Source organism: Stegastes partitus, unplaced genomic scaffold (assembly GCF_000690725.1).
Source record: "Stegastes partitus isolate 25-593 unplaced genomic scaffold, Stegastes_partitus-1.0.2 Scaffold34, whole genome shotgun sequence".
Lineage (NCBI taxonomy): Eukaryota > Metazoa > Chordata > Actinopteri > Pomacentridae > Stegastes > Stegastes partitus.
The window spans coordinates 80,715-92,805 of record NW_007577765.1 but is presented as its reverse complement, the minus strand read 5'-3'; the positions used below and the strand labels follow the sequence as shown (position 1 = coordinate 92,805).

Sequence of the window (12,091 nt, the reverse complement as noted above, 5' to 3'; positions counted from 1 at the left end):
ACCGAGCTACAGCATCACGCTTCCTCCGGAGTTTTCAGAATGGGAGGACGAGGCTCTCCTCTTCTTCTTCTTCTTGTTCTTGTTGTGCTGTTTGCTCTCTCAAATTGCTTGTTTCATTCGAGTGCATCTTTGAGCAAGGGAATGTTTTAAGGTGGAGCTGACAGACCAGAAAGTCTTTTTGCTTTTAGATAATTGGAAAAGAAAAAGCAAAACATACACAAACAACAACAACAAAAAAAAAGAAATCATATTTGCAAAGGCACAAAACTGTGAGAATGGAGTTAACGATGACGAGCCCTTCAGCCTGAAGAGGAGGTGAGTTATCAGACTTGATTTTCCTTTTGTTTTCTTTGCAAATTACTGCAATTACGTGCCTTTTATTCAACCACCCTTTGTGTCTGAGCTCCTGGAGCTGTCAAAGCGCAGGAGAAAATGCTTGCGATTTAACCTTTGCACACTATTTTCACTCTCTTGCATGTGTGCTCCCGGTGGGCTTCAGGAGGAGTCGTCCTCCATCAGTCACTGCTGCTGCTGTCATCGCCGGCAGTCGGGCTCTGCTCCCGAGAGCAAAACAAATAACTGAGTGGAGATAAAAAAAAAAAAAACGCCTCCTGAAAAGTATCGTCTCAGACAGAATAAGAAATCATTCTGGCGTGCTGTTTGCTGAAGTTTTGAAGATTAGTGTTTCTAAGCTGCCACAGGTCTCAGAAATGAGATGATTTATGAGGAGACCCATTTGCAAAACATTACTCCTGAAATAGCTGGAGCGTAATAAATCAGTCAGCAGGGATGATGAAAACGAACGCCATGAATGTACCTCTCTAGCTTCAGTGAGTGCTTTTACATTTGTGATCACAGCTGTTTCCAACAAACCCCAAATGAAGGAGAAACCCTCGGTGTCTCCTGCGTTCTCTGTAGAGCTGCAACGTGTGAGCAAAGCTGCCAGAAACTGAGGGTGGCATCACACTCCGAGGTGTTTCTCATTTTCCCGTCTCTCTCTCTCGGCAATTTAAAGTCACACATTTGCTGACGTTTCTTAGTCATTTTATTTTACAGACTTGCAGTTTGTTTGCTGCCTAAAAAACACTGTTTACATGTTGGTATGATCACATCACCACCATGAACCACTTTGTGTAGCCGTCTGACAGTCATTCATCTTCTGCAGCACTTTTCTCAAAACTGAACATAGTTTTGCTTTTGCCTCCCCCTGCTGGCGGATTTAGCAACGGTTAAATAACAAACTAAATGAGCTTATGATGAGTTGAGATTGGAAAACGGTTGAAATAAGCATCCCTCCAATCGTGCACATCTCTGTTATGTGATTATAGTTCTAGGAATATGAAAAGCCCCGATCTTTTAAACTACCCGAACTCTTTTGTTTTCATGCTGTAATGCTTTTTTTTTTTTTATTGATAATCCCCGATGAGACATTATATCACTGTTTTATTTACTTACTGAATTTCACTCAGCTGCAGTTAAAAAAAAAGCTTTGTTGTGACCTTTGCTGCAGAAATGCAATAGTTGGTGCAATATGAGTCTCAGTATCGTGTGATATTTCATCTTCATTTGCAACTTATCAGTGTAATGAACCGTATTTAGTTTTCTATTCCAATCTTAAGTTCGCTTACTTGTTGTATTTTCAATTATGTGGCGTACTTATCGCTATAATAGGCACTGCATTTCTTACGTAATGGCATTTTGTTTTTCTGAGCAATATCTAGCAACAGACAAGACAGAAAATGTATGTTTTTTATTATCCTATCTCGTCTAATCTTATCTTATTAAGAAAGAAAAGTTGAAAATATCACAGCATCTCACAGTGGACATGACTACGGTTTAGGTTATAAATATGAAGAGTTTATTTGCAAAAACAGATAACTCCATCCTCACAAACCTTCAGAAAACCCATCGTCTACCTGAGACAATATCAATCAGTTATCTCTGTTTTTGTCATTTCTACTGAGTCAAATCCACTTAACTTCAGTTTGACTGATATTATCTCAAGCAAAATATGAACATTTTATTATTTTAATTTTTTATTTCATTCATTGAGTTAAAACAAAACAACTAAACATGACACAAACATGTCTAACTCCTGAATGAAAGGCAGCAGAAAGAAGAATAATCTGATGTTATCTGCCTCCTTTACCCGAAGAAATGCATTTACAAAAGACTTAAATTACAAAAAGCATCAACAACAACACAATAAACATCAAAATAATCATAACAAAAACAATAATAATGACATGAAATAGCACACAAGCTGTGAACATATTGGTTTAACAGTCACATTATCCTCTCCTGAAATGAAAATTAGAACTTTAATATGTCTTACAAGTTGCATTTTAGAAGGACATTAATTGAAAAAATTAGAACAAAAGTACCCAGATAAAAATGTTAATGTCTAATTTCCTCCTTAGTGGATCTGAATGCTTTATTGCATCTTATTATAAATCCTATAAAGTAGGTTTGTTAAATTTTTTCAAATTATCGTCCCGTTAACGTGACTCCATATTTTGTAAAAAAAAAAGCAAAACATGCAAAATAATCAAATAAACTCGTCGAGTAACTTGAGCCACAATCCAGCTTCCACAGTAACTGCATTACATATCTGCCAAGGAGCTCCTTTCACATCACATTCCCCCACAGAGGGACGATATTTACAGTAACTGAGGCCCAACAGATAAATCAGAGGCTCCATGTGATCCTTCATGTGGTGCAGGTTTACACTTCCTCCCGCCTCCAAACGGCACAAATTAAACACTAACAGAGTGAGGATACAACCTGCTCCTGTTGTTGTTGTGTTCGTTTAATCCTGGAGGAGATGTCGAGCTGAACTACAGCGTCTTAGATGGAAGATTTTCTGTCTCCGTCCAGTCGGTCACAGAGGCGACTGGTCTGAGTCGTATAGGAGGAGATAAGCTCTCCTGGTTGAACTGCTGGTCTTATAGAGGTCAGAGATTTACTTAATAGTGGCTTTAAAAGTGCACAGAGCTGACGCACTACACTACCAAACTAAACTCTTTAATTAAAATGTTGCTGCTGCTTGTTTAAATAGCTTGAAAATGAAGTTTAGCTGTTCCCATTTCTGCCTGCAATTAAACCTGAGGGTGGAAATTCCTTCTCGTGAAGCCAAATAACTTCAGCTCAAACGTCCACTTGTGCTTCTCTTAAGTGTCGTCTTCAGTGAGTGGAGGTGGCTCAGGTGTCAGGCTGTCAGATGGATAATAATCCTGCCGCTCTGGATCCACAGCAAACAGCTGAGGTGCCTAAATATCAGATAAATGAGGATGAACGAGACAGAGATGACGGATGATGCTGTTTTCTCTGCGGCTCTGAGATAACATCAGTTAAACCAAAGTGGATTGTTGGAAAAGTCAAAACAACATAAATATGAACTGAAGTCATTGACATTTGCGGTCTGACAAAAGCACATTTTTCTTGTTTATTTATTTTTTCTTCAGTGTAATCCTGCAGAGACGGGACAATAAATCACCAGCTGTCTGGTTATTAAAAGCTTCTTTCTGTAAGCAAAGAGAATATGCAAAAGTCAAGTGCAAATACATAAATAACTTGTGCCGAATGTGAAGCTACTCTTCCATTAACCCTCCTTTAACCCTTCCTGGCTCACTGTGAATATTTGAAACTGTAGTCAGACGTCGCCAGAAAAATATTCCCAACATCCCCGGCGATGGACTGTATCACTACGACATCTTGGTGGAAAAATATTAACACTGATAAACACACTACAGTCCAAGTTCAGATGATGTGACTTCCTCCCAGAACCTCCTCAGCTCTCTCTTTGGGATCCATTTAAACAATTTTCCAACTAAGCACTGATCTGCAATGTAAATCTTTTTCTTTGCTAGAAACATGTTTGAAAAAGTGATGCACATGTTATGGAGGAATTTTTTTCAGTGTTGCAAAAACTCACAATCAGCGAGTAAACGTACATTACGTATGAATTATTTAAATTCACATTCATTGTGCCACCTGTGGCGACATGCTGAGTAGATATAATATAAAGGTCACAGTACTGAGGTGTCATAAATTCTACCTTTGCTAAGAGTCTATGTTTTCATCCATCCATGATCTATACACCGCTTAATCTTCACTAGGTTTGCGGCGGGGCTGGAGTCTATCCCAGCTGACTCAGGGTGAAGGCAAGCATACTCACATTCACACCTACGGACAATTTAGAATCACCAATTAGCCTCAACATGTTTTTGGACTGTTGGAGGAAGCTGGAGAACCCGGAGAGAACCCATGCTGCACGGGGAGAACTTGCAAACTCCACGCAGAAAGATTGTCCTCACCAGGATGCGATCCAGCGACCTTCTTGCTAACCACTGAACAGCCTGAATGTTTTCAGTTTAGTTAATGTTGTAAAAAAGGTGATGATGACACTTTATGTTTATTACTGAGATCATCGTCGTGATGGTGGACCGACGCTGCTGCACTTTAATCAGTCTGCTGCATATATATTCTTACTTTTAATGTATTTTTACTATTTTTCATTTATTCATTTTGTACTGCACTGTATGTTTGACTGTCCACATCTTTTAATGTTGACTTTTAAGCCGGTATTACCAACAAAATTTGACTGGTGAAAACTAATTGCATAACGACAATGAAGATTCTTTATTTCACTTGAACCATATCACATTTAAAAGTGTTAACAATATCTTGTCCACTCTTTTAACTTACATGAAAAAGCCAGAAATTGTACAAAAGGTGCAGTAAAGCATGGATTACAAATACAATTTCAACAACTCTGCATATTTTACTTTTCATTTTGACTTAAAGTTTTGCTTTTTGTAAGACTTGCTGTTGGAATTTTGCACCACAGTCAAGCCAAATCCTCTAAAACAAATAAATAATAAACTCAGGATTTTCTTGATCAGCAGCTTGCTAAAAAAAAGTGTAAAAATGAGTCAACAAACTTACATTTTTAAAAAATCATGCTTGGATATCAGAGGATATGAATATCTCAAACCCCTTAATGCATAATGATATTTTATATATTTTATATATATATGTCTTTCCTACATTTTGCACTGGGTGTTCCCAATTATTCTTGCACTGACTGTACACTTTTTTTTGGAGCTGTTGTAACAGTGAACTTTCCCCACTGTGGGATCAATAAAGTTATTTTTATCTTTATCTTTAGATATAAGATAGGATATAAGAGAGGATAAAACTTTATGAGTCCTGATAGAAATTCTTGTGCCAGATATTGCTGAGAAAAAATAACATGACATGAGAACAAATGCAACAAGATATCAGTATGATTCATTACTAAATAAAAACTAAAATAAGTAAGCAAATATAAGACTAGAATAGAGAATAAGAACCAAAATGGGCAACGATACAGAACTTGTAAAGTAATATGGCACATGATCATGAAATGTTGCTCATAAAATTGTAAATTTTGCACCTAGAAATGAAAATTAAACAGATCGATGTGACAGAACAATCTTATTCCCTCTCACACTTCTTTCACAGCTGTCTGTTTCTCTCACATGCAGGCAGGCCACCAGATGTTGGAGAGGACAGCTGTGTGCCGGGCAGCTCTCTACCTGTTGGCAGCAGGAGTGGCATTAACATCTGAAGCTCGCTGGCCGTGTCCTCCGCCCTGCCGCTGCAACTCTGCCGCGCTGGAGGTCAACTGCTCTGGCGGCCAGTTTCCCAACGTGCCCGACGGTCTGCCGCGAGACGCTAAGCTCCTGAACTTAACCCATAATGCCATCAAGACTCTGGTGCATCGGCAGTTCCACGCGTTGACGCAACTGCTGCACTTGGATTTGAGCGACAATCTTTTAGTCATAATCGAAGTGGAATCCTTTCTCGGCTTGCAGAGTTTGGTGACTCTGCGTCTTTCTCGCAACCACCTGAAGATTCTTCCAGTGGGAGCGTTTGTGGGCCTGACGAACCTGCAGCTGCTGGACATAAGCAGCAACGAGATCCTTGTTTTCCTCGATTTTACTTTCAGTGATTTATCAGCCCTGCAGTTTCTGAAAGCAGCAGAAAATGATTTAGTTTTTATCTCTCATCAAACCTTCGCTGGACTAAACAGTCTGCAGGAGTTGCAGCTCGACGGCTGCAACCTCACTGCCGTGCCGACTGAGGCGCTCACACAGCTCAGTGCCCTGAGGAGGCTTCGTTTTCAGCGGCTGAGCCTCGCTTCGCTGCCAAACTACTCCTTCCGCCATCTGATGCACCTCAAGGAACTCGTGATCTCTTACTGCCCCTGGCTGGAAACCCTGTCAGGAAACAGTCTCTTTGGCCTAAACCTCACATCTTTAACCATCAAACACTGCAACCTGAGCGGTGTCCCCTACATCCCCCTTCATCACCTTGTGTATCTTCTATACCTTGACCTTTCTTTCAATCCTATCACCTACATTCATGGGAACCTGCTTGGAGATTTGCTGCGACTCCAAGAGTTCCATCTTGTCGGGGGATCGTTGCTACGCATCGAGATCGGAGCCTTCAGGGGTTTGGCGCATTTCAGATTGCTGAATGTGTCCAGAAACCTCCTCACCACACTGGAATCGGGAGCTTTTCATTCAGCGGACACCCTGAGAGCTCTGGGCCTCGATAACAACCCTCTAGCATGCGACTGCCGTTTGCTTTGGGTGGTGCGGAGGCGACTGTACGTGGACTTCGGTGGACGTCTGCCAACCTGCACTACCTCAGTCCAGCTGCAGGACTGGAACTTTCTGGACTTTTCTGAAGCAGAGCTACCGGGTCTGCTCACCTGTCGGCAGCCTCGAATTCTGAACCGCAAACCTCAAGCAGCGAGAGTAGATCAGGGACACACGGTGATGTTTTATTGCAGCGCAGAAGGCGACCCTGTGCCATCTGTCAGATGGCTAAGCCCACAGCTAAGGCCTTTAACGGCCATTGGGAGAGTACGGTCTCTCTCCAACGGCTCGCTGGAGGTTCGCTACGCTCAGCCTCAAGACAGCGGCACTTATCTGTGTGTGGCATCGAATGCGGCAGGAAATGACAGCCTGCCTGTCAGCCTTCGTGTCCGAGCCTTTCCATCATCTTCTAAAAACCCCTTTCGTCTTAAAGGTTGGCCGACATTTCCATCCGCCTCTCCGGGTGAAAATGGAGATCAGACACTCCACTTCGATGTCAAGACGCTTCTGATAGCAGCAACCATCGGGTTTGTCTCGTTTTTCAGCTCTGTGAGCCTGTGCTTCATTTTCATGCTCTTTTGGAGTAAAAGCAAAGGGCAAATCAAGCACACGGCCACCATCGCGTACGTGCCACGAAGCGCCATGTCGAGTAGTAACGGAGGGACAGGAAACTATATGGAGACGAGCCGGTTCACCATGAAACTTATATGAGTCGACAAGAATATTCACCTGATATGACCTGTAGGAGTTCATGAAGTGTAAATGTGAAGATTAATTGTATTTTTCTAGAGGAAACATAAGTTATTTAATGCAGAGAGAGACTGGTGATTGATTCCAATAAACATGAATGTGTTGTGTTTTGGACGTTAATAAGATTTTAAGTTTCATTGTTGTAATGTCTGAAGGAACGTTACTCATCAAGTTTGTTTTTCATGTCTGACGCTTTTATAAGACAGAAACTGCACTAGAACAAAGTGAGAATACAAAACAGCCAAAGTGTTCAATGAAAAAAGTGCATGTAAATTTGTAAGTTAGAGATGTAAATTACTCAGTTTACTGCTTATTGTTTTTACTGGCCATGGTAATGTTTATATTAAAAAAAAGAAATAAGGATCTTCGTAAAGAGAATGCATAGGAGAGAAGCCTACCTGGTTGTTTTGTTCATTTGATTTCTAAGGAGCAAATTAAGTAATAGACTCAAATATGGACATAATATTTATTATAGACCTCAGATTCTGGTAACCATGAGATAACTACATAGAACATCCAGCAGGAATGTTAACCTTATATTAAGGTTAGTATAAACAGCATCTGTGTACATCTGAACAGCATCTTATTTCATCCTGACTACTGTTTATTCTTTAATGATTATATGAAATGTGAGGTTTTCTTTGTTTTGTTTTTTATTCCCCTTTCTCAAAGTAGCATAAATAAAAAAAATATTATCCTTTCAAAAGTGTCACTTTGCAGTATTTAGTGTACTTATTCACTGGTTCTCGGTTACAATTTTACACAAGAAACATCAGATGTAGTGAGCGTTGTGTTGCTTTGTGAACATCCGCCCAGTGGAGCCAATTTTTCACACAACACTGAAAACACAAAGAACGGCATCCAAAGAGGCGCCACAAAGGTAGACAAAGAGCACTGGGCTTAATCTGTTTATATGTGAACTACAGGCCTACATAATCTTTTTAAGCAAAATTTTATTAGAATTTAGAGCGGATCTAATCTGAGACCTCCGCTGGTGAAAGGCGGGTTGCATTCGCAGTGAACAGAGGACGGTACGTGTGGTGAAGTGAATTCAATTATTCTACGTAATTCTATCACACTTGAGAAACAGATAATGAACAGAGTCTGTGATCTTCAGTCCACTTGTACATTTATTGTACATTATGCAGAGATTACAAGTAAACCAAGGTGGCCATGAGAGCAACTAAACATTATCCCTAAATTAATTTACAATTCTTTACCCTTCCCAATGTGTGTCATCGGCCTTCTTCATCATCTGATTGTCACCTCCTGTCGTGAGCTGCATCACCACATCCTGTGTTGCAGGCTTTGTTCACGTTGAAACCCCATACAGTCTTTGTTTAAGGTGCATCTTGTGTCCCATCAAGCACAATGATGCACGAAGAGCACACAGAGAAATCTGACTGAAGCTGTGTTGGACAGTTCACAGATGGACCTTCTTCACACACCATGATTTTCAACCTACTGGCTGTTTGCCATCATTACACATAGCTTATGTGATTATATATATCTGTATATGCACATTAAACATATGTAAACAAAGAGTTAAAATTGCCTAAATGGTTATACACATGATCATATTTTTCAGTTATAAGTGATAGTTTTTGGGGTTAGTGTCTGATGAACAGGTAAAATAAATGACTGACTTTGCCTGTACAATAATAATGTCTCTTATTTCCGACCACAATCACATCAGTGGGATATAATAAAATCATGGTGTTGCCATGACAATAGTGTCAAGCAGGAACTGAGAAGGCCTGAACTGGTTTCCATAACGACGTTATCGAAATAAGTTCAACAACTAAATAATAAAAATATGTATAATTTTATTGACAGTGATAAAACGTTATACTTTGATATATCAAGTCATTCGTTATAAATATTAAAGTTAAGATCAGTTTTAGTTTGAATATACATTTTTACTCAGGCAGTACATGGACTGACCCGGAAGTGATGCTTAGCTTAGAGAAAGCGGAGGCTTGTGCTAGCTGTTAGCTACATAATTAGCTCGTGTTTTTTGTCTAGCAAAGCAAAATTTCTAAAATACTAACGTGAATAATAATAACATTCATGGCCTAAATAATCGCACAGGCACACTTAGTAACGACTAAAAGAAAACGGGTCCCCTACAACAGCCAAAGCAGCGTAGCTCGGCTAAGTGTTTACCCACACGCAGGTTAGCATTGTTTAGAAACTACAGCCATGACTCTGGCAGTCGATCGCGAACCCAGAAAGACTGCGGGGAACCGCATGTCAAAATTACTGGATGCTGAAGAAGAGGACGAGTTCTACAAGACCACGTATGGCGGTTTTAACGACGTGAGTAGCAAAACCGATGAACACTGAGCCCGCTAGTGAGTTAGCATTAGCTAGCCCTCAGCTAGCTTCACTTCATTCAAACTTGAACAGATGAGTTTCCGTCAGGTTGGCTGGAATTAGCGGCATATCTCCCAGCAATTAGCCTCAAATGGATGGAAATACATTGTAACAGGTTCCAAACGAGGGACTACCCGATTATTGTGTTAGTATACATCATTCACAGAACTGCAGATAACTGTAATAGTCCATAACAGCACATTAGAGCCACATATAAGTCCTGCAGCTCCATTCATTAACCTGCTTATTACCTACAGGCCTTCTGCACATCTGCAGCATAGTCCTGAGGGATTTTTCATACTTGTATGGGACTTTTTGCACTGATGCTTTGTTGCTAAATTGCCCCGAATAAACATGGTTTAATAAAGGTAAGATCAGATAAGTACCCAGCAACTACATTTATTAAATTAACTAAATGGAGGCTGATATGAATGGAGGCTGGTACCAGTCACAGAACTGTGAGTGTGTTTGATGCCTGATTTAGAAGTACAAAAGTCTTTCTAAAGTTGAGGAAATGGGACATCACTCGTATTTAGTCTTCCCTCATTGATAAAAATGAAGTAGAAAAATCCTACATTTACATCATTATAATGGAATAGAGTTTGACAGCAGCATGCAGCTTCCACAGTTATTATAATGATGAGTCAACGTCTCTCATACACTATATACTACTATAACAATCAGCGGGGCTACTATATCAGACTGCAGTAGTTGTTCTGAATAAACTGGCAATTATAAATGTCTGATGTTGACAACGCCACAGTATTAGTTTTTCCAGTTTGACTATGTTCATGGGTTTTTTTAAACATTGTACCATAAACCTAAGTTTTTGGACACTGAGAAAACTTTGCATCAACTTGGGTTTTTCTAAACGTGGGCTCATCAGATGTGTTTGGAGCAACAGTGCATTGAGAGAAATCCAATAGGAGAGGACAAACGAATGAGTCTACCAAAATGTACCTCCCATTAAGGTTCGCTCAGGTCATCAAAACCACAATACCAGTGGGATTCATCTGAAATAGCGGCCGCAGAATGTTCTTTCTCAGCCTGTCGAACAAATGGTCAGCTGTAGAGACGGACCAGATGAGGCTGGATGCCAGACTTTTCCTGCTTCGCACCCAAATAGGGAAGAAAGTCACCGAACGCTGCATGTGTCATAAAATTACACGCCATTATTTGTTATTATCGCAAAAATTAATTTGCAGCTTCCACTTCAGGACGCTAATTTGTTTCCTCAATTGAAGTCTGGCTAATTTTCTTCAAACAGCTGCTGGTTCAGGGGTCAGCTTGTGTAGGGGGACTTGGCAGCGACTGCTCTGGCAGTTCTGACAAGAGGAGCTACATAACAACATCCCAACTAAACCTGCGATGCCTCCTCAGTGGTCTCAGCTGGAACTTTGAGAAGCAGCCTGTGCACATGCTTGAACCTGAATGCTAGAACATTTTGCAGCATTTTCAACCACTGACTGATGATGTTCCTTGTTAGTTTATTGGTGTTTGTATATGCTGTCCTCATTTCCTCATTTCCTAATTTCCTCATCACAATTAACCAATTTTGCAGATTTTCTTTCATCTGTATAATTAGTGTTTAGAGCCGTAATTTGTGTCTTGCTGCTTTCTAAAACTCTCTTAATTAACATTTATCTTAAGTCCGATTGCTATTTTAGTTGGAGTGTTTAATTCTCATAGCTTCATTAGATGTTTCTCAGCACACATGTTTATTACACAATACCCTGATTTACTCAAAATGGTGACGCTTTGCTTGTGTTATGAAAAAGTCTGAATACAACATTTGTAAAAGCTTGGGAGGAATTTTTTGTACCAAACCGACCCCAGGGTGTCTACTTGAACTCTTGCAGTTTCCTGTTTAGTCATGTTTCATAAATTGCTGGCTAAATGATGTCCTTTTGTTTGCTTTCAGGAATCAGGAGACGATGAATACCACGGAGAGCACTCAGACACAGAGGATGAGGTGGACAGCGACTTTGACATCGATGAAGGCGACGAGCCAGACAGTGACCAGGAGGAGGACGCCCCTCGCAGGAAAAGTCGGGTTGTCACCAAAGCTTATAAGGTATTGTAATTATATCAGGATTTACCAGTGTTTAAATCAAAGCTTTGCATTAATAAATGAATTCATTTACCCTGCCTAGTCTACATTCTTACCGTTTTAAATGACGAGCAGCCTGTTCTAGTGGCAGACTTGGATTTTTGTTGATAAATTCCCAACGTGAATGTAGACACTTTTTGTTTTTCCTCGACAAACCAGTTGCTGGCAACTTGTTTTTATCTCTGTTTTATCCTCCAAAGTATTTTTT

The 12,091-nt window shown here is 40.2% G+C and overlaps 2 protein-coding genes across 2 annotated transcripts in view; both read left to right on the top strand.

Moving 5' to 3' along the window:
* Positions 1-245: 245 nt before the first annotated feature.
* Positions 246-7,358, top strand: LOC103371364 (leucine-rich repeat and immunoglobulin-like domain-containing nogo receptor-interacting protein 1). Its single transcript, XM_008300672.1, has 2 exons — positions 246-315; positions 5,529-7,358. The coding sequence occupies exon 2, from the start codon at positions 5,541-5,543 to the stop codon at positions 7,356-7,358; it is 1,818 nt and encodes a 605-aa protein (XP_008298894.1). The 5' UTR covers positions 246-315; positions 5,529-5,540.
* A 1,992-nt stretch (positions 7,359-9,350) lies between these two features.
* The window catches only part of vps72a (vacuolar protein sorting 72 homolog a), a 6,615-nt gene continuing 3,874 nt past the window's right edge, over positions 9,351-12,091 (top strand). The window contains exons 1-2 of the mRNA XM_008300659.1: positions 9,351-9,716; positions 11,695-11,847. Of these exons, the coding sequence (XP_008298881.1) occupies positions 9,600-9,716; positions 11,695-11,847 (270 nt within the window). The 5' untranslated portion in view covers positions 9,351-9,599. The remainder of the gene's footprint in view (positions 9,717-11,694; positions 11,848-12,091) is intronic.